General features: G+C 37.6%; 1 protein-coding gene across 2 annotated transcripts; it reads left to right on the top strand.

Moving 5' to 3' along the window:
• The first annotated feature begins 1,501 nt into the window (after positions 1 to 1,501).
• Positions 1,502 to 23,003, top strand: SP1L2 (SPIRAL1-like2). Of its 2 annotated transcripts, none has more exons than XM_089984121.1 (3): positions 1,502 to 1,725; positions 22,002 to 22,291; positions 22,744 to 23,003. In XM_089984121.1, the coding sequence occupies exons 2-3, from the start codon at positions 22,031 to 22,033 to the stop codon at positions 22,822 to 22,824; spliced, it is 342 nt and encodes a 113-aa protein (XP_089840247.1). In that variant the 5' UTR covers positions 1,502 to 1,725; positions 22,002 to 22,030; the 3' UTR covers positions 22,825 to 23,003. The 2 variants fall into 2 exon arrangements, with proteins under 2 accessions (XP_089840247.1, XP_089840248.1); XM_089984122.1 differs by lacking the exon at positions 1,502 to 1,725 and adding an exon at positions 21,239 to 21,304.
• The last annotated feature ends 1,062 nt before the right edge of the window (positions 23,004 to 24,065 follow it).

Below are 24,065 nucleotides of genomic sequence, written 5' to 3'. Positions count from 1 at the left end.
TGTTTGGAGAGACAAAAAATAAAAAGAAAAAAAAAACTGAAAACTGAAAACATAAAAAGAAAATGGCTGGCCGTGCAATGTTAATTTGCAACACCCAAAGGGGTGGGAGGGAAAGAGGGTGTCGTGGGGCATGGGGACCATTGGATCATCTTCCTACGTATATCCCACTACACCTTGCAAATAATTATCTTAACCCATATTTGTTACAATAATGGGAATTTGGTTGTGGGTGACACGAGACCGTATCACTAATCTTTTTTTCAAAAGTGAAAGTTTCAAAAATTCAAAAAAATTAATAAAATGAACAAAGAGACATCGGGGTGTTAACTTTTCAATACCACCAAGATCAAAATCATGTTGATTTGATGAATGATTGGGAAAAAACATTTTTTGGAAGATAGATTTTGAAACTCAAAAAAACTAAAACTTAAGAAACATTTTTTATTCTGACTTAAAAAAGAAAAGTTACTATGTCTATGTCTTAGCTTTACAACCACTATAAAAACTCAAGTTTTTGAAATCAAATCAGAGAAATAGAGACATGAAAACAAATATTATTTTATAAAAAATAGGTAAATACATGAATATACAAAGCTTCTGTTAAATATATAAATTTTTTTTAAATATATAAATGAGGTGTTGGACCAAAATTTAAATGAGGACTTATTATTATGGACCAATATAAATGGTTTAGATTTTCTATTTAGGATTTGAGGTAACCTAAACTAAGGCCAAATACTATAATTAGAGGCCTACAATCCTCTTTTTAAGCATGCAATTTTATAAAATTTGTTTTTTTTCTCTCTAATAGTCTCCCTCTCTTGCTCTTTCTTTGGACATCCCACCTTCTTTGCGCATCTTTCTCTTCTCTCTCCTCCCTTAAATCCATGTGAAGACCGGACCTTTAAGAGTTAGTCGGTCACTCATTCCGAAGAGCCTAAGCTCCTCCAGGGTCCAAACCGTACAATCTTGCTACGAACAACTTGCTAAATGAGGTTTTCAATTTTTTTTTAATTTTAAAATTCTGACATATAGATGTGATCATCATACTCGATTTTTATAGCCGACTCGTGTCAGCTAGCAGCCAAGCTAGCCCAGCTTGTGTTGTCTCACTTTGGGCCAACTTGGAGGCTGCCCAATCCATTGCCCACATCTACTGAATCGGACGTAATCATATCTTCCTTTATTGGATTTGGAATTAGATATTAGATCAAATGGAAAAGGTAATACCAAATCCAGATCCAATTAACTATTTAGACATGTTTTATATGCAAATAGAGTCACATTATCATTGGACCCAGATTTTTTCAGAATCCGACTCAGGTTTGGATGAAAAGCTGTATACATCAAGTATGAATCCGAATCCTTTTAAGCGGATTTGAATTTGGTTAGATGTCCGATCCAAACCTGCCGTATGATATATGAAAAAGGGAATTATCGTAAATGAAATCTCTTATTTTGCTTGGACAGTGGGCACCAAAGAGAGAGCTTTTTGAAGGAAATTTACGTCATTTTCGGATGTGTGGGAATTTCTCGGTGCCACTTTTTCAGTTTCCGCCATCTTTTTTTATCGCCTTTCTCCCCCACCAGTTATGATATAAATATCATTTTCACCCCTGTAATTACCCCCACTCACTCCCTCTTCTTCTTCTTCTTCCTCGTCTGCGAGAGGAGGATCTCTTTCTTCCCTCTCTCCTCTTTACTCTGACCTACAGCAAACCAGAGGTATATCTCTCTCCCTCTCTCTCTGATCCGTTGCACGTCGTCGCTATTATCGATCTCCTTTTTCGTTGTCTGAATCTATAAACTTTTTCCCGCTAAAGATTGATGGAAGTTACCCTAAGATTTGGTAGTGTTTTTCTTTATAAGGTTTTTAGCCCCAATATTTTGATCAAAAGCAAGGTTTTGGGGTTAGATCTACTGTCTCGTTCATGGATGCGTTTCGTTTGTTATGCATTCTGTAGATTTCTTGTTTATGAGTTGCCTGCAAATGGATTTGAGGTTTCTACTGATGGGAATGCGAGATTGAGATTTTTGGGGTTTTTAATGTTTTTGGTTTCTTAATGCTTTTCTTGTTGATATTGATGTTGTGATGATCTTCGTGAATAGTTAGGATTTAGTTTATCTGGAAGGGATCTGGATCTAGGGTTTCTCAACAAGAGATTTTCCTGCCGGAAATTGGGAGTTTTGCTTGAGAGCGTGAAATGTATTACATTGCTTGCTCCTTCTTTTCTGGGTAATTTTTGTTATCTAGTGGTTACAAGTATACGAGGTTGGATGGCTTTTAAGACTTATTGTCACGGCTTCTTTTTTCTCTACTTGAGATGGTGCCCTCCTGAGTGTTGTGGCATCCAGGGGAATGCTAATGTGATGTCCTTTTTCCCGTTTGTGGCCTGTATAGCTATTGAAGGATCTCCTCTGTCGTGAAATTCTGCATTCATTGTATTGATCTCTGACTCTTTGGAATTATTGATATAAAACCTTTGGTTCCGATACCTTGGCCCAGTGAAAGCGGTCATTGTGAACAGGGTCTGCATACTGTAAAATTCTTTCTGCCATTGGTCAGGTTGTTGGCTAGGAAAATAAATTTCATGTATGCGTGACAAAGTACCACAACTAGAAAGTTGAAATCTTGTAATACTTCTTTTACAACCACTTGGCAGTTGTCTTTCTGTGGTATATTGGTGTGGAAATATGTAGGTAGGGCTAATTGGTGATTGCCATTTCTGTGCTGCGGAAAAAGTACTACTCCATTTATGCTTTTACTAATTATGTTGATCTATTATATGTTTTCATCTCTTTTAAGATATAAAAGTAGTTTGAGTTACCTTAAAGTTGGTAAAGTTCTTATATTTCCTAATTGACGAGAAGTTTTCACATGGTTATGTAATAATCAATTGTCTTTAGCATCAATAATGCCTTTAGATGTTTAATATTAATTTGATGGGTTGTTGCCATTTGTATCTGTGACATGTTAGAAGCCAATGGTTACATTCATTATTGGCGTATTGTTTAGTATATGTTGGCACTCTTTCAGGTGGATTTTTTTTGTCCTTTCTTTCCTGTTAATTGATTTCTTGATGCCTCATGGCATTGTATAGGTGTTTATGTTTTTTTAAAGCTTGACTCTGCCATTGTGTGATAGCTGTCCTGTTTTTCAGATATGCTTCACAACTATCATTATTGTTATTTTTTTCATATATAAGCATCTTATTTTCTAGTATTCTCCATAAATATAATTATTGTTACTATTTAAGTACTTGTTTATCCTCCTCTAGTGAACTGTGTATGTGTAGCTTTTGATGAAATACCTGTGCATGAGTGCGTCTAAATATGCAGAAAAAAAGCAAGGTGGCCTTTAAAGAATGGCTCTGTGCTTTTTAATTTTTGGTCATTTGTAAATAAGGTTATTTGTTTAAAAATTTATGTGGATTTTCGTTCAGAAATCTGTTTGTAAGTTTTCTTGGGATATGGCCATCTATGCATATTTTTCATAAAATCAATGAAAAACCCTAGAGTTGACTCAAAATTTTTAGTGGGAGATTAAGACACTCAAATAAGTGTTACTAATAGGCTGACAGCCTTGGTAAATCATAGATAGTGCAGAGTTATTGAACGAATAAGGTGAAACAGCTTTTTTGTCAAACTAAGTTTGGAAGAGTAAAAATGTGTAACTTATATTCGATAGATTTCAGTTGGATTATTACATCATGCTTATAATTTGTATTCACAATGAAACAATGGCTGCTGCAATGCTCTATTTTTCCTTGATCATTTCTACATGCATATGGCTTTTTATAAATTATCTTGCTAAAGTTCTGATTCATTTATGAACTCATGAATTTGCTTTGATGAAATTACATTGGATTTATATCCATCCTAAATATGTATAAAGTTTAGCTCAAAATGCATTCTTGTTGCCCCGATTGCAAGAGTTCTCCATTTTGGATCACAATTTGTGGCCCATGTATCCCTCTCCAATTCATTCTGTTCATTTTATTGTCCATGTGCATGTCAAATTTGTGTATGGATGTGTACGGACATGCATGCATGTGTGTGTGCATGATGGTTTGCGAATGTGTGAACTAAATCCCAGTAATGCGGACCATGTTTTGGGGTTTTACAATTGTTGTTTAATTAATAAGTAAAAGCATAGCTTCCTCCACCCTGTGGGTGGTTTTACTGTTTCTCATAGCCATATTGTTACTATTTAGTATTTACTTTTGTTTTGCATTGAATGTGGTAGCTCATAGTTTACAACTGTATGTCATGGCTTGGTAGTTGTTCAATTGATTGAAATGTTATTTATCATTCCTATTATACTGTTCATGTTATTTTCCTTCTTAATTATTTAAGCTCATATTATGCTTGATCCTCATAGGTTCTAATAGAAGCTCAATTTACTAAAATGGATGTAGGAAAGCTTATATTTAAAATTAACTAAGTCACTAACCAGGAGCATGACAGTTTGTTTGATCACTTTATCACATTTTATAGAATGTAAATCTGAAAATGTGGATTCATTGAACAGAAGAAAGAGGAGTGGTGGTGGTTATGGAAGATTACTATGTAATATTGGTACTTTTGGCAGGATACTGTATTTGTGTTGACACAAGTATGGGTTCTGGTATGTTTGTTTACCAGACCAGTTTTGGATCTGGACTCCTCCTGAACCTCATCAGTTTCCTGTTTATAAGTGGTCAATTTCTGGTCAAACATGTGAGATCATTTTCATCCATTTTTTTATGTGCATAAAGGGTTGTTTTCATCCATTCTTGTATGCTGTGTGATTATATACTGAGTCTGTAAGTTATTAGATTGTCATATTTGGCTGTGAGCAATTATCATGTGTTGTTTTTATACAAAGTCCAGTGAAACATAATGTGGCCTCTGTGTCACATGGGTGCGGGTGTGGGTACAAGCCAAAAAATATGGGTACAGGGACACTGCTATATATATATGGGTTAATTTATCAGTAAACTAGTTGTGTTTAACATTAGATGAATTCAACCATATTAAACTGAATAAAATACCGTTAAAAAGTGGCATTTTTTAAAATATATGGTTACTTTTTGATGTCAAAAAGGTAAATTTGTTGGATTCATAAAGTTGCTTTTTTGAAAAATGTATTTGACTTTTCAATTCCCTTCAAGTTCAAAAGAACTGTAATGCCCAAAAAGTAGCCATGCATTTCTAAAAGTACCATTCTTTTAATGGTATTTTAGTTATTTTTATAAGGTTGAATCTATCTAATGTTAAACACAACTAGTTTAATGTTAGATTAACCCTATATATATAAAATAGACATATTACAAGATATTTTACATAATACAATTTTCAAAGAATCAAATTCCAACACCAATAAATTAATTTAACATTTAATTACAAACTAACAACAAACAAAATTAATTTACTCAAAATTCAATAACAAGTAAGAAAAACAAGCAACAAACACCAACTAACGACCAACAACTTAACAATATAAGAAACAAGTTATAACAAGCCAATGAACAAATTCACTACAAGACAATTTTCCCAACTTTTTACATGGGCCCACAGTGGCTGATCATCAGGTACCACTCTAGAAGCACAAACTGAGTTTGCTGTCGCACTGCCACTAGCACTTGCAACTTCCTTTCCTTTATCAGCCATGCTTTCACACAATCAAACAATTCAAACCAAAAAGACCACATAAGAATGAATCAACAAACCACACATGAGAAAATCAACAACCGACAATCAAAAGAAATTGAATATGAACTTTTATAAAATGAATATAAAATAAAAATTTATATATAAAATTTCAACTAAAATATATAAAGTACACATTTGTATTAAAAATGTAAAACAAATATAAACTGAATATAAATACGCATTCCCTAGACTAGAATCAATCATGCAAAAACCAGCAAAAAATGCAAAATAAATGTGTATTTCCTAGACTAGAATCAATAAAGCAAACAAAAAATATTGATTGTAAAAGGAAAAGGGTTCATAAACCCTAAACTCTCATTCTAATCCTAGAAAAAAAAACAAGAACACCCCAAAAACAAAGAGTTTCTCACAAAAAGAGGTAAATCTCATTTTTTTTTGGGAAAAAATAACCACTGAAATGAAAAATCATGGGGGTTTCCTTTTTTTCATGAAAACACCTTAAAACAAAAATAGGAAAGATGGTTCAAATCCTACTCTATGTAGTCAAAAGTGCTAGGCAGTGCCTAGTCGCTGAATCCCTAAAAAGACTTGTAACGCCCAAACTTTTTATAGTAAAAATTTTGGAGTAAATTTTTTTTTTTGAAATAGCGGAAGTGACAAGTCCAAGCGTCGGGCGAATTACAGGTAAGCTAGAGAGGTACTGAAATCATTTCATTCATTTATTAAAGCATTAAGTACATCTCATAAATGGAAATACAAATGTAACTATTCAGAGTTTAAACAGGAAACACTGAAAAACTGAGATCTCTTGACTACTTCCAAATACGATGCCACGATGCTCCCATTTATGCTTTACCTGAAAATTTTAATGCAGAAGGGTCAGACTCCCCTGTCTGCTTAAGAAGTATTATATTTATATCTTGTGCTCAGTGTCCTGTGTACAAATATGTGCAACATTTGCAGATATCATAATTATAAAGTTTCAGGCAATATACCTTGCTAAGAAGGAAAATTCTACTGAAATAGGCATGCTTTCTACTTTGCTATGAAACAAGAAAATACCATGTGTGTGTTCATTCTTACACGCACTATGTGTTTTTATCATTTACAAGATCCACTACAAGGATTACAACATTTATTCACAAACATCTACGAGAACAATGTAAACTTTTTATGTTTATCTTTCCATTACCCTATGGGTACGCATAGGCATTCGACATCGTATCCGACCCTCTCCAAGGTAGATCATGGGTCCGGTAACATACACCGTTCTCTCAGGTGTACCCAGAGCCCGAAGAATCCAGTAACATACACCTTCTTCCAGGTGTACCCAGAATCTCAAAGGTTTTTATATGTATATATATAACATTTCTTTAAAACCAGGTGCGAGTCATCGCACAACGAGGGGTCCGGTAACATACACCATCTTTCAGGTGTACCCAGAGCCTCGCAAACCTCATGATTATGCATACATTTGTTTTTCTCATCATTCTTCCCATGCGAGCCATCACACCACAAGGGATTTCCACAATCCTGAACCCGTTATCGGTTCACCCCCATTGTATGCATTGTATAGCCTGGGTGTCATAGACACCGCCAAGGAGTAGCATTTTTCAGACTCAGCCTGACTCGAAGCCCACCTTCACATTTAAGTCTTGAGCTAGGGTGTACGCACCCACACCCCACTTACTATGCCATCCACGTGGCATGTTTTCCTCAATATATATATATATATATATATATATATATATACTGAAATAAATTTTGTTTTATAATCCAGCCGTGGTTTGGCGAAACTTATAGCATGCATTCGACTTAATGAGCCATAGATGCGACGTGGCTTCGTAGTTGTCACCATGAGTGTATGTGATCCGGAACTTGCGACCCTCTTGTCACCCTTGGTTCGGAAGGAGCTGGACCACTCATCCCGGTTTATCATCCTCACACGTGTGAGGATCCGAAGATGATCTAAAAGGAGGAAAATTTGTCGGGCTGCATGACCTCTAGCGGCTTTGCATTTTCTTGCAACCTTGCTTGGCCACGACAGACCCCTATTGGTCTGCTGTAAGCCCCAGGTAGTGGCTTGCGACATAGTCGTAACACCCACATGGTAATAGTGTTTTCGACTCCGACAATCATGTACCCATGCAAATGCAAGAGCCACCAGGCCGACGCCCACGAGCACAACGTCTAAACCATAACCCTGCTGCCCGACTTTGATAAAGGAAGGAGATGTGTTGGATCAGTGGTGCCCTGTCACATCACGAGATGCTAGTTTGACCAACATGTGTCGAGCTAACTTGGTGCACGCCCAGTGAACCAGGAGCTTGTGCGCTACCCCTCTGCAGCCCCACAGGGCCAGAATGGTTGTAAGCAAGAGTAGTGCAGACTTAGCCACCAGAGTTAGTGGGGCCATTGGCGCAAACGGTGTTGTCAGCATCAGCAAGAGCAGCGTGTGTTGCTCTGCGAAATGGTACATGTCTTTGGCCAGACATGATGGGGCATATTGGACCCATCAGGCCTGTTTGCAAACAGGTCGACATTAGGGTCTGAACAAGCCACAATAGTGGTTATTCAAAAAGAAATAAAAAGGAACGGGGCTGGGTCAGACCGAGACCCACCCATTTCATCCATTTCTAACACCTATGCTTGCAAAATGTTGAGACTGTCAAACATCACGTTCTAAATAGAAACAGATCCTCAACTAAATTTTTTTATTTTTTTATTTACTACACATGATACCTAGCACATCTATGCTTTAGAGATAACAACATGTAACCTATGCTTAGAAACCAAAAATTTGCGTCATGGCTTATATATCAATGTACAGGGGTAATACCATAACCTAGTAAGGAAATGTTTGAGAATTGTTAACTGCATTATTTGTTTTTTTGTCACTTAATTGCATATATATACCATTTGACACTCAAACTCATATGTATAAATATCCTCCAGGATTCAATAGAATCAATAACACAGTCACATCCCCTCTATTGGTTTGCATGTATATTAGTCCTCATTAATGGACGATGTACACACACATACCTCCTTATAACAGTGCCTTACCCATTATCATGAGTAAGTTACGGTTGGCATGGGAGAGTCTACGATTTCACTCGAAGGCATGACCCCGAACCATGAATATGTCATTTGGTCGCCACTTACACTGATCGGTTTCTCATGGTGCAGCGAAGCAGAAAAATATCCCATTTCCACCATGAACACCCTATTGGTGGTTCACAGTCATCTCCACTATGAACACCCTATTGGTGGTTCGCAGTCCAGCACTGGACTGCAGGCTTGCACGAGGAAAAATGTCATAGTGGCTTTGCATCTGCCATGGCGAAAGCCCTTGGCTGAACTTTCTATATAGTCGTATCAGCAACAAGAAAGTTCAGACCATACATGGTCGGGCCACAAGACCCCAACACCCGCTCATGTAGATGGTGCAAGCACAGTAAATTCGATGCTACAACATGGTTGTGCTATGGGTCATCAAACACTTACATACAAAAATAATGCTCCTTACCTTGTTGGAGCTTCTTGCCGGCGATAATGGTGGTTCTCTTTCCTTCACGTTGAAGCCCACTTCATCACAAGGGAGAAGACCGTCTCGTTCAGCTATGGAGGTCGACCACCACGGTGGGAGAGAAGGAGAAAGTGGAAGAACCTTTAGAGAGAGAGAGAGATCTGAAATGTTTTATCCTCCTCAACCCTTTATTCTTTCTCTCCTCACGTAAGGGAGTTTTGGTTTTTTTTTTCAAAAACTCAACTTCCAGCCCACCTTTTTAGTGGGTGCTTGGAATTTCCAAAATCGCCCCCTTACTCTCTTTAGCAAAATTATCTCAACCACCTATGCTTGTTGCTTTAGTGGTACCCTTCTCCCTTATTGGTGGGATTTCCCTTACTTTTTGGTAAAGTGAGATGAAAAAGCCACAGAAATAGGCTTGGTCAAGATCTCACGTTTTTACCTTCTTTTTTTTTTTCACCAAAGTAAAATTATCACTTTTCTTGTGTAAAAAGGAAAAATCCATGCACAGGGGGTTTGGAATGAGGGACTTCAACCTAAGGGGTAATGAGCCCCACCACTTGTGTGCTATGTTGTTTTTCATTGCAAAGGGTGTGAATTAAATTGTATATAACCCTTTCAATTTCGTTCCGGATTTCATAAAAAAAATGTTTTTCACTTCTACATGAGCGCACCGTGAGTTTTGAACTTAGGTTGTGACTCCAAACAACCATATGCCCTACCACTACACCACACCATCACTTGGTGTTTACTTTTGCAAGAAAATTCCTTTTATGTCATATTTGGACATTTTACCTTGTTGATGAATTTCTTCCATTTCCAAGTGGGTTTTTCACCCGTTGGTTCTAAACTTGCACTCTCTCACCATAAACGTGCTTTGGATCTCACGCTATTATCTAAAAAACATCGGATTTCTCCACTTGGCCTCGTGAACCGGGTCGGATCATCGGATCTCGCTAAAGTTCGGATCCAAGTATCCTTTCTAGTATTCGTTACCGGGTTCGCTCTACTGGCCCGCAAGCCTCAAAATCATATTGAATATTTCATAAACCATATTATTTCACATAAACACATGTTTTTATTTCATTGAAAATTTCTTAAAATTCATGGGTTTTACAAGACTAGTCGGAGACTAGGTGTGACTAAGCAGACTAGTCCGTACCTTAATTAAGAAATAAAAAATATAAAAAATATGCAAATGAACTGCTATAATTAGTAACAAACATGTATGCAACATAAAATCAATCAACAATAGGCAAAAAATAAGAAAAACATGTCTAACATAAATGTATATAAATGAAAACAAAAGAAAAAAAATATATATAAATGAAACAATCAAAGAACCTAAAATATAAAAGAATCAAAGAATCACATATATATGTATTGCATTAGACAAACTCTAGTTGAGATTGGTAAATCCATATGCACATTCACATGAAAAGAATAATAAAATTACATATGCAGCAAAGAGAATGAAACACATTAACATGTGGTACATATAGGAGCTGACTTATAAAAAATTATGCATTTGATTACTATCATTGATATAGAAATATAAGTAATGGAGAATAAGAATAAATTTTCCCCATAACAGAACGTGCTTAAACAATAATCTGGGAAGAATAGGCAGAGCAGTATGCTTAATAGAATCCCTGTCAGAAACAAATATTCATACAAAATTGAATAAAAGATAAAATCTCACAAAGTGAGGGTGATAAAAGCCTCAATGACACTTGATCTATGAGAGAGAGAGAGAGAGAGAGAGAGAGAGAGAGAGAGAGAGAGAGAGAGAGAGAGAGGTTTATTAGGGTGCCCTTTGGCCCAGGCCAAAACACAGGGAAAAAACTGTTATTTGGGTCGGGTCAGGGTTGGATCCGACCCAACCCAACATGTACCTGCACCGTGTCCAGTATCCGGTGCATTGACGTGTCTATGTTACATAGTGTGGCCTTAATGCTTGATGTTGATCTCAAAATCTGTGATTATGTGATGCGCATAGAACTGGTTATGTTCCTTGTGGAGGGAGATTCATAAACAACAAGAAATGTGGAGCTACCAGATATTAGTAGATCTATTTAATGAAGGGGCATTACTTAAACTAATGTGCATTCTCATATAACGTGAATACTTGCTATAATATAGAGACTTTAATTATGCATATAGTGGCTGTCTTTCCCTAGAAGACTGTAACAAGGAGATTGTACTTCATTTTCTAATGAAGGAAATGTTATGATGAATGAGACCAAGCACAATCTTAAAATATAGGTCAAAGTAAAAAAGTCTGATGTACAAAAAGAAGTAAAATACTATGAGCTGCCATTAGATTTTAATTCCTATTAAGAAAACCTGTTAAGATTCATCATAGACTTGATGATGGGATTGTGAATGCTTTTAGAGAAGGCAGTGGTGTGGTCATTTAATATAAGACAGATTTTGGGAAGATAAAATTCATTGTAACATGTGTTAGTCTAGCTTTTATAAAAGGAAGCAAGTAGAGAAAATGCATAATATATTTTTCACTTGCTAAGCATCATCATCATAACAAATTAATTACAAATTGTTGAAGTCTCTTAAAATTACATTTAAAATAATTTGAATTCATATTTTGGAAAGTCATGACTCTTAATGGATGGGTTTGACCCAGAGTTGCCAGTCGAGGAAGCGGGAGCGAGAAGCGATTAAGGAAGCGAAAGCTGGAAACAAGGCACTTTCAAAATTTCAGGAAGCGGGAAGCGTAGGACGACTTAGAAGCGAACCAAGAATCGTCTCGGAATCGACCTAGGAAGTGAGGGGGAAGTGAAAAAAGAGAAAAATAAAAAATAAAAATACAAAGGGGGAAGCGAGCTTTCCCTAAATTTTTTTGTGTGCTTCCTAGCACGTTTTGGAAGCACGGCGTTTCGCGCTTCCGAAAGGCGCTTCGGAGAAATGCGCTTCCCCACTCCCAAGGGCGCTTCTGGTAACTCTGGTTTGACCCAAGGTTGTCAGACAAGGAAGTGAAAGCTGAAAACAATATGGGAAGTGGAAGTGAGAAGCGATGCATTTTAAAATGTATAGGAAGTGGGAAGCGAGGAATACAAAAAAAACATTATAAGAATTGAATGAGATTGGAAATATAATGCAAATAAAAACTAAAATAAAAGTGATTATTCTTAAATTTCATGATTTTCTAGTGTAATAATAAATTTTTTAACAAAATCTAAACTTGATGACTTCCAATTTAGAGAAAGCACATGAAAGTGAGTGAGAAGAAAGAGAAAACACATAAAAAACATGAAAAGTAGAGTGACAAAACATATAATATAGAATAGATGAAGTTGAAAAGCATAGGAGAAGTGTGGAAAAATCGAGATTCTCATCAAGTTTCAGAAGCGAAGAGTATCGAGCTTTCAAAGCGAGTTTTTGAGAAGCGGGCTTCCCACTTATCTAAGAAGCTTCCGGTAACTTTAGTTTGACCATGAAACATGATAACCTTACCATGTCAAAGGTCATGACTTTCATATGGAGCATAACCTACATCACATAAGTGCAGGTACAGATGTAGGTGCGAAGGGTGCAACACGGTAGTTTCAAAATACTTGGCTGCATGGGTGCATATATATATATATATATATATATATATATATATATATTATCATGTGTGTGGGTGCAGATATGTATTTATGTATATACTATAGATAAAATTGGATTTGGTTGGGTTTAACCGAGTCCAGTTTTGGACAAAAATGGACCTTGGTGTAGTTGACTAGTGCTGCAGAAGCCATGTCCAAGTGTCATACACTGGCGTGTTTGACCTTTTAAAAGTCTGTATTACAGTGGGCATAAACTTTCCTCTTAAGGATTATCTCTTTTGCATTTGCCCATACATTCAAATGGGTGTGTACCTTTACAACAATATTTGGTCTCTATTGAGGACTTGTGAAAGGGTCATCTTAAGGTGGATCTTTTATTATTTTTTTTAGTGGGGTTTATCTATGTAGGATGTAGTTAACTATATTTTATACATAGCTACTAGGAAGTAAAATGGATATGGGAAGTGATGCATGAAGTGTAAGTGGGGAAGTGACAAGATTCGTTTTGGAAGTGATTGCGGAAGCATGTGAGAAGCAAAAAAGGAAACATGTGAAGCAAGCAAGTGAGAAACGAGTGGGAAGCGAAAAAATATAATAACATGAAAAACATAAAAAACAAGAGGGAAGTGAGTGGGAAGAAATGATGAATCAAGTGGGAAATGAAAAGGATGCAAAAAGGAAGCAATTTGAGGAGCGAGTGGAAAACACTCAATTGGGAATAGAGTTTCCCTCACGCTAGTGCTTCCCACTTCGGAAGCATGCTTCCCTCCTTAGGGAGGTGCTTCTGATAATTATGATTTTATAATTGAACAGTATGGACTATAAGTTTATACTACCTATGAGTATGACATATCATGTTGGGTGAATCAAAGTATTATCAGCATTATTGTTGACTATTTGTGCGAGGTGTGACCAATCTATGACTGAACTTGTTATATCCTGTAGATAGTGCATCAAAACTCCTTGAATCATAGTGCAGAATGTCAAGCTTGATTGAGATTTACTGTTTTATGTCTTTGTTCCCTATATTTTGATTTTTTGTTGTTTAGTCCCAAATTTTACAATGAAACATGAAAATGTTTATCTTGCTGACCATTTATCTCCCAGACCCCTTTAAAAAACATAATTGCATATATTTTTTATTTAATCTAAACCTTATATTATGTGATTTCTGTGCTTTATTTATTAGAAAACACCTATTAGTCATGTTTTGTGTTTTTGGCTCAATAAAAAAATCAATGGTATGTATTGCACCAAAAATTTGGTCAACTAAAAATCAAGAATTTTTGTTCAATTGATTTGATCCAAAGCATGGTTTTTAGTTAATACCAGGGTTACCGGAAGCGCCTAGCTAAAAGGGGAAGCGCGCTTCGGAAGCGCGAAACGTCGCGCTTCCGAAGCGTGGGGGGAAGCGTCCCCCTTTTTTGGGAAGTGCGTTTCCCTTTAATAGGGGACGCGTTTCCCTTTAATGGGGGATGCACTTCCCTTTAATGGGAAGCACACTTCCCATCACGCTTCCCCCACGCTTCCCCCTCGCTTCCCCTGTTTTTTTCAATTTTTTTGTATTTTTTATTTTTTATTTTTATTTTTTTCGCTTTCCCTTCGCTTCCGAGACGCTTCCTAGGTCGCTTCCGAGACGCTTCCTAGGTTGCTTCCGAGACACTTCCCGAATCGGTCCTAAGTGGTCCCACGCTTCCCCTCTTCTTAAAATTTTGAAAGTGCCTCGCTTCCCGCTCCCGCTTCCCGCTCCCGCTTCCCGCTTCCCGCTTCCCGCTCCCGCTTCCCGCTCCCGCTTCCCGCTCCCGCTTCCTCAACTGACAACCATGGTTAATACACAATGATAGAGACATCTACAAGCTTGGATTAAGCAACAAACTCATGCAAACATGTTTTTTGAAGAGGTCTAGGAGATAAATGGTTTGGAAGATACACATTATATATATTGTGTGTATATGTGTATATACTAAGTTGCCAAAGGCGGTAGGCGGAGCCTATGCAGTGAGCCCCTAAAAAGACTAGGCCGGGCCTATGCAGTGAGCCCCTAAAAAGACTAAGCGGGGCCTAGGCGGACTAGTCATCACCCCAATTAAAAAGTTTTTAAAAAATGCACAAAATAGGTAAACAAACTGCTAAAATTGATAACAAATATTTATGCAACATAAAATCAATCAATAATAAGCAATAGACAAAACACATCGTCGAACACTGTAAAGAAATTATATTAAATAACCTGCTCAAAAAAATTAAGAATAAATAAACAATTGAATAAACAATTCATACAACTAACAATGTGAATGAACAATATAAAAACATAAAATCATGTATACAAAAAAATTAACAATAGCCATAAAATAAGCAATAAACAAATAAAAAGAAGAAAAAAACAATTGAATAAATAAATCATGCAAATGAGAAATGACAATGTAATAAAAGGCAACTATACATAATTTAAACACAATTAAAGCCTTAACGAAATTAAATTCACATCCAAGTCATACTAAAATGTCATAAGTCATAACTGAACAGTTAGTTCTTGATAACTAAAAACATCACATTATATTAAGTTATAATGTGTTAGTATATATATATATTTATTTATTTATATACAAAAGACAAATTATATATGAAACACACAAACGTTCAATCAGAAATATAACTCAGAAACAGATAAGAAATATAACTCAAAAAACAGTCAACTAGATTATATATGAATTTCTGAGTTGTGCATGTGAAGTGTGAACTGTGAAAAAGATAAGAAAACAGATTATATAACACACATCCAGTATATATAACTCAGAAACAGTCAACCAGAAATATAAGTTATATAACTCAAAAACAGTCAAACAGATTATATATGAATTACACACACATTAATATAACTCATAAACAGTCAACCAAAAATGTAACTCATAAACAAACAGATTATATATGAATTGCATACACATAAATATATATAAATGAAACACACAAACATAGAATATATATAATATATATATATATATATATATTATAACACCTGAAATACATAATATATAATATAACTGAAACACAAGATTATCAGTTATATATATAACTAAAAAAATAAATTATAGCAAAAACACGAAGATCGAGAGAAGCGAAACAAGAATAAGAAGAAAAAACAGGAACCGATAGAGAGAAGAAGAAGAAAACAGGAAGGGAAAACATGAAGAAGATGAAAAACACCACAAAAGAAAAGAGAAGGAAAAAATAAGAAGAAAAAAAGGAAAAACAGGAAGAAGAGGAGAACAAGTGAGAGAGAGAGGGCGTACCTTCTTCTTGCTGCTGATATATATATATATATATATATATATATAGAGAGAGAGAGAGAGAGAGAGAGAGAGAGAGCACCACCCATCCCTTTTTTATACTTTGTCTCGGTTGTTCACTTAGTCAACCAAGTTAAAAAATGGGACAAGTATAGGCTTAAAGCCTATGAGGTAACAACCTAGGAGGGCTAGGCGACACTTAGGTAGTAAAATAAGGCCCCACCTCCCAAACCCAAAAGCCCAGGCAGTGGGGCTGCACCTAGGTTGCCTAGTCACTGCCTTTGACAATCATGTGTATGTACTATGGATAAAACTGGACTTGGTTAGGGTTAATTGAGTCTAGATTTGGACAGAAATGTATCCCGGTGCGGTTGACCACACTGGATATAGTGTAAGCTGTGTCCAAGTGTTGCACCTGCATGAACACGGGTGTGACACAGGTGCGTTGACCTTTTAAACATGTCTGTATTACATAGTTTAAAAGTGGTAGGACCATGCAACGGTTGCACCTTCTCCCTTTCCTATATGTCATTCACTAGAGAATAGCCTACAATAGAACTTGTAGAGCTATAATAAATACTTAAATTGAATATTGTGCTGAAACTATTTGATTTGAAACAAAATTAAAAAAATGTTTGTTTACTTCATTATGTGGAGAAATGTTCTATTGATTTTGAGCACATTCTCAAGGACTGGGAGATTTTATCATTTTGAGCATTTAAATGATAGCACCTATATAAAGAACAAGTACTTGTATTTTTCTAATCAACATGTTTTTTTCCTTAAATATTTTATTTTTGATTATGCTGTATTAAAGATAACTAGATTAATTACCCAGCTTGGTTAACAATAAAGAGAAAACATCACCAAAATGATACTGGTGGCCACTCTTTATCATCTACCTGAACTCTCTTATCCATTCAACTAAATTATTTGATTGGGTAAAATAAATAATGGTAAAGTTGAAAATTCATCAAACCCCTTTTGACACACTTTCAACTAGACACATTAGAACACTTAAAAGCCCAAATCTTGTGTCCTATATGTGAGATTTCTTCCAATTTATTAACACATGCTAGAATCCCATTGTCTTGAATGAGTGATTGGTAGAGAATCTGATAGGTAATCCCTAGTTATGCAACATGCGGTGTGTGTAGTCAAAAGCCCCGACTAGGCACCGACTAGTCCACTTAGTCGGTCTCAACGTAAGTAAAACACCTAGGCTTTTCAATTTCCTACTTGAGTACCTTAAAAGGTACCAATTTTGCCGATTAGGCACCGACTAAGGCACTAAGGCACCTAGTCAGCATCTAAGCTGCCTCTGCCTAAGCACGAGGGGAGTTTAGTCATTTATTATTCTTATATATATTTTGTTATTGTTTTGTATATATGTAATTATATATGTGCATGTATTTGTGTGATTTGTTCTGTAAAATCATGAAAACATGCTTATATATATATATATATATATATATATATATATATATATATATAGGAAACTCCACCTGTGTATAACTGTTTAGTTATACACTACCGGTCCCAAGCCCGAATAAAAGAGGGTTGTGGTAGGCTAGTGACAGCCAGCATAAAAACTTAGTCATACCCTATGAATATGAACCAATATGAGAATTTCGTTGGGGCGTTCCCTACTGAGCGACGCGCTATACTCTATAGGCTCGGAGGCAGTGATAAATGGGCAAGGGTTGCTAGGTCGTCACCCGGAAGCGACGCGTCACACCGGCGCCCGGGTGTGATGTCAAATAGGCAAGGGTTCTCTCACTTTGTTGGACAGGTGGGGGGTAAAGAAGTTAGTCCAAGACCATAAAATTAGGTTAGCCACTTGGAACATAGGGTCTTTAACTGGTAAGTTGGTAGAGTTAGTAGATGTTATGTGTAGGAGAAAAATTGATATTTTATGTCTACAAGAGACCAAATGGGTAGATGAGAAGGCAAAAGTGATAGAACCTTGGGGATATAAGATTTGGTATACAGGAATAAATAGAAATAGGAATGGAGCAAGGATTATTATTAGTCGTGAGTTTATAGATAATGTAGTTGAGGTCCGTAAGTAGGGTGATAGGATTTTACTTATTAAATTAGTATTAGGTTCGGATATTATTAATATTATTAGTGTTTATGCACCTCAAGTAGGTTTAGATGATTCCATTAAGAGTCAATTTTGGGAAGATTTAGATGAAGTAGTACAAGGGATATCTTATAGAGAAAAGCTTTTCATCGGCGGTGACCTTAATGGACATGTAGGCATTAGTAGGGATGGATTTGAGAGTATCCATGGAGGCTATGGTATAGGAGAAAGAAACGAAAGTGGAGAAAGGATTTTAGATTTTGGTTTGTCCTATAATATGATCTTAGCAAACACTTGGTTTAGGAAGAGGGAGTCTCACCTAGTAACATTTAAAAGTGGGGTTAATACGAGTCAGATATATTTTTTCCTACTTAGAAAGAGAGATAGGGGTTGTTGCATCGATTGTAAGGTTATACGGGGAGAAAGTGTAGCTACACAACATAGAGTCTTAATTTTAGATCTTAGAATTAGACAATGTCGCAAAAGGGATAGACATAGGATAGATTCTAGAATTAAGTGGTGGGCACTGAAAGAAGCTAAACAAAGAATGTTTGTAGAACAAGTAGTTAAGGAAGCTGATTGGTGTCTTGAGGAGGATTCAAAATCAATGTGGAATAAGATAGCGGGTGACATGAGAAAGGTGACTTAGGAGGTATTGGGTGAGTTTAAAGGCGGTGCACCGTTAGGTAACGATACATCATGGTGGACCGAGGATGTCAAATTAGCTATTAAGGTTAAAAGAGAGTGTTATAGAAATTTTGTGAAAGCATGTGTAGTTTTGTACTTGTGTAATGAAAACATCTTATTAGTAAAAGAGTTAAACATATTTTTATGTATATTTTGTGTATTTTTTTATATTTTAATTAGGGTACTGACCTATGTAACAGGGATTCGGCTAGCAAGGTGTCGCACCCGCTTCAACGCGACTCGACGCGGGTGCGGTCAACCCGACCCTGGGTGCGTTTACCGCACCCAGGGTCATTTCGGTCCAATTTTTTTGGATTTTTTTTTTAAAATTTGCCCTATGAAATGGGCTGCGGAATTTAAAAAAAAATTCTTGGGGGGGCTGCCGCCCTATAACCCCCCCCGGGAGGGGAACCCCCAGACCTTCTTATATATATTTTACATTTTTGCCCCTGCCGCACCCTCGCACCTGGGTTTTTTGGAAGTGGCGAATCCCCGCACCCGCACCCATGTGACATAGGTACTGACTAGTCTAACTAGTCCTCGACTAGTCTTTTTAGGGGTCTACCGACTAGGCACTGCCTAGTGCTTTTGACTACATGTGTGTGTGTGTGTGTGTGTGTGTGTGTGTGTGAATAAGGTATCTTTTCTCAACAATGAGTGTCTGGCAGTTGTGGAATTTTCTCTGGATCCACAAGGTCTTTAGGGTGCGTTTGAATCGTGGACAGGACGTGACCGGATGTCCACACACATCCACGAACAGGACAGGACACACTGTCCTGCCCTGTCCATGTGCCCCCAAAAAACATTTTTTTTTGTCTGTGAATGTCTGTCTGCCATTATTCCCTGGGGGGCTGGGAATGGAGTAGTGGCAGTCACCAAATAAGCGTCTGCGGAACACGCCAATATTGTGTCCATGTTTGCGTGGGCATGTGGACGTGTGTGGGGCCCATACATGGTGTGTCCTGCAGGCGGCGATTCAAACACGCCCTTAGTGCACACTATGATACAACCTATGGTACCTGGACCAGAGTTACCGGAAGCGCCTAGCTAAAAGGGGAAGCGCGCTTCCCCGAAGCGCGCTTCGGAAGCGCGAAACGTTGCGCTTCCGAAGCGTGGGGGGAAGCGTCCCCCTTTTTTGGGAAGCACGTTTCCCTTTAATGGGGGACGCGTTTCCCTTTAATGGGGGATGCGCTTCCCTTTAATGGGAAGCGCGCTTCCCCCCATGCTTCCCCCACGCTTCCCCCTCGCTTCCCCTGTTTTTTTCAATTTTTTTGTATTTTTTATTTTTTATTTTTATTTTTTTCGCTTCCCCCTCGCTTCCGAGACGCTTCCTAGGTCGCTTCCGAGACGCTTCCTAGGTCGCTTCCGAGACGCTTCCTAGGTCGCTTCCGAGTGGTCCCACGCTTCCCCGCTTCCTAAAATTTTGAAAGTGCCTCGCTTCCCGCTCCCGCTTCCCGTATCGCTTCCCGCTCCCGCTTCCTCAACTGGCAACCATGACCTGGACACTCCATTTTGCCCTCCGTACCCGTGTTGACACGCGTTGACACCCGGACATGCCATTTTACCCTCCATACATATAAGTTTGTATTTAATTTATAATTATATTTTCAGTATATAATATATATTTTAGATAATAACATATATATTTAAATTATATTCAGTTTATTTTGAATTTATTTTGTATTTATGTGATGTTTAATATATATATATATATAGCTGTGTCCCTGTACCTACATTTTTTGGAATTGCCGTGTCGTATCCTTCGTACCCGTACCCAAGTGACATAGGATACAACTCTATTTCTACAATTCATTCCATCTTTTTTTGGCGAACTTGAGCTTTTGCATGGAATACATATTCATGTTTTGGCATCAGTGGTTGGGTTTCATCTGCTTGTCATTGTCATGGTTTTTTGCATCTTCAAAATTCTGGGTGGTTGGCATTGCCCCTTTATTGATCTTTGCCTGCTTATGAAGGCATTGCTGCAAGAGCAACTTGCACAGGAATGGACCTACTTAGTTCCAAACAGTTATTTGGTTAGGATACTGATTTTTAAAGCAACTGTGCTCCATTGATGTGTCAAGTCACCAAATCTAGTTCAGCAATCACTAGTAGGTTGTGTCTGGAATAATGTTTATTGTTGTATTGCTGATTGGTATCTTTTAGCTTTTCTTAGAGTGCAAGTTTAGAAATTTAGAGTTTTAAACTATTTATAGAGATGATTATTCATTTCTTGTGGTTATATATTTTTTGGCTAAATCTTTTCCTTTAATTTCTACTCACCTGGACTTTCAACCGTGTTTTCCAACAATTTCTTTCTGCAGTGGAAGATCAGTTTTTGCTCTCTCCAGCAGATAGGTATTATAGTTATTTGCCTGCTTGGTAGTGGTGGTTTGCTTTCATTGACATCTTTTTATCATGTTAGGGAGGCAGCTCCATAGACAGAGGTGCGTTTGAGAGACACGGGTCAGATCTGGAACTCAGGAATTGGGTAGGATTAACTTGGGCTGCTCTTGTAATTGTTCGAGGTGGCGTCTAGCTGTATTCTTGGTTGGAATTGATCCTGTGTCTTCTGCCCTTCTTTCATTGACTTCAGCAACGTGGTTTAGTCTTTTCATCCAAGTGCTATTTTAGGATCAGTGTTGGTGCTGTTCACTGATTTGAGTTCCAGATTTTGTGCATGTGGGTCATGTATGCAAACTCAATTTTGTGCTTGGTCTCTAACTTTGTCCACAGCTGGTGGTCCAGATTGGTTGCTCAGTCATATATGTTAAAACATAATCATTGGGCCTTTCTCTGAATCGATGAGGAGACACTTTAACACAACTTTATTGAGTTGACCAATTTATTCCTAGCATAATCACTTACAGTACAGATTAATTTGTCTGCATGCGAGACAATAACTGTTGCAGTTGTGTAAACTTCATGTGTTTCAACCACATACTTTTGTCTGTTTTATGATCTTTTCTGATTGTCCATCCTACCAACTTTATGGGCATGTTTACACTGGAGACCGACTTCACTGAATTTTGGCCTCCCATGATCATAGAAATTACTGGTTGATCCTGCCAGTAATTTTTAATATCATTTTACACAGGAATTTACTGGGATTTGAAATACATTATCTTTTGAGCATCTTAGCCTCCAGATTGATTGTTGGTTGACAGCATTTTTGGGAATCTTTGCAGATTCAGTGTGTCTCATATAGTTTGGGGAGATGGGTCGTGGAGTGAGCAGTGGAGGCGGACAAAGTTCACTTGGATACCTGTTTGGAAGCGGTGAACCCCCCAAGCCTGCCACCAACCTTACCCCACCTGCACAAAATCCCAGCTCGGTTGCAAGCGATGGGCCAACCCTGAAACCAACTGCTTCTGCTCCGCAAGTGGATACCATGAAGCAGATCCCTGCTGGAATCCATTCAAATGCTTCCAACAACTATTTCCGAGCTGACGGACAAAACAGCGGAAACTTCATTACGGTATGGTTTTTACTGTTACAAGAATCTTTAATCCTCTATGAGAAGTATGAAATATATGTTCTTATGAAGAACCCAACTACCATGTCTTCTATTCAAATCCATTTTATCTGTCCAGTAAAATTGCTGCTCTCTTATTTCCCCAACATAGATGTTCTTGTTTCAGTGATCACTCTGATTGCTATTTCCTTTTTGTATAAAGGGTGGCATGGCTACGAGTGATGTCTCGTTGGGTTGTCCCCAGCATCCCCCATTCCCCATTTGAAGACTGGAATGCCCTTGCATCAAATGTTATCTATATTTTAGATGCTTCTTACAGCTTTTTTAACATAAACCATTTCAGTGGAACCGTTTGTAATCAGTGCCATCAACGTTCATACCTTGAGCTCTGCCTCTTCATTTCCCTGATTGTTCTTTGTTTATGACACTTCTGGTTTGCATTTTGATGAATCCAGGATCGACCTACAACGAAGGTCCACGCAGCTCCAGGTGGTGGGTCTTCTCTTGGATATCTCTTTGGTGGTGGCAGCAACTGAGGCATGCATGGGTTATCATCGTAATGGGAGTGCTTACTTTTCAGTAAAACTTGTGTTTCAATTTGTTCTGACTGTCTGATCATATAATAGTTAAGATGGAAGCATCAATGAACTGCAATGTGTATTTTGGTTTTGTTAGCCTTGATGTCCTTGAAATAACTGTTTCATTCTGATGCAAATTTGGTGTGGATATTATAGTGGCTGCCTTACTATTAGCATATTAGTACATTGTTGGAAAGTCTTCCTGCTTGACTCCTGAACTCAGAAAAACATGCTGCATCATCTGGTTCGACCTCTGTGTATTTATGTTTTTCCCTTTCTCCAGGGTAAAGATTTCGATTTTCTCTAAGGGTGTGTTTGGTTGCCAAGATCTCAAATCTGATCCACCGTTTTAGTGAGGTTGCTTCTTGTCTGAGGTCGATTCTCAGATCTGATCCATTCGAACACCCTGTAGGATATCCTTCATTGGCCGGGCTACTACAGGTGTTGCTACAGTTTCCGGCAAGTTGCCAGAAATCCATGCCATTTTAGGACCCCAAGTGGCGATGATCAGTTGGTTTCATCCGGAGCCCTATTAGAAATCCTGGTTATGTTGACGTCCTGTTGCATCCTTGTAATCGGAATAATTACTTTCTAGATGTGATTGTAGTTGCATTGGTACATGCTACACTTATCAATACACCCAAACTTGCTAAGCATTAAATGTCTGAAAAAAAGAAAACTGGCCCTTTTCCTAGTCAAATTTCTCGTCATGATGTGAAAAATATACTTTTTATTGTTAGACCTTCACGTATCAGTGCCTTGTACATCAACCCACCCGTACCGTTAAGTCTGGCAACAGGAGGAGGCTTCTCACAAGGGAATTGAAATGACGAGATATCCTTTCAGGCCAGGGAGGGCTAGGCTAACACATCAATGGAAAGATATTTTTAATAAAATTCTAAAAAAATGGAAACAGAAACTGCACTGAGAGAGTTTCGTTTGCATTGCTTGCTATGGTCAATGGATCCACTTATCCAGAAAACCAAGTGAAGTTGGAATTTTCAATTTTCTTTCGACTTATCCTAACTTTGCGGAAGAGCCGGTGCACCCAAAGACCACACGAGAGTCGAGATCTGCTTCACACCCTTGTAAAAGCATTCCTGGTATCGAGTGTGATATCTCTATTAACCAGAGATATCACACCTCTCTTCTCGTATCCAGGATGTCTGAACAAGGGGTGTCAATGGGTTGGGTTTGAT

Source organism: Nuphar pumila, chromosome 13, assembly GCF_984573655.1.
Source record: "Nuphar pumila chromosome 13, dmNupPumi1.hap1.1, whole genome shotgun sequence".
Taxonomy (NCBI): domain Eukaryota; kingdom Viridiplantae; phylum Streptophyta; class Magnoliopsida; order Nymphaeales; family Nymphaeaceae; genus Nuphar; species Nuphar pumila.
The sequence above is the reverse complement of the archived record's forward strand: the minus strand, read 5'-3'. Positions and strand labels throughout refer to the sequence as shown.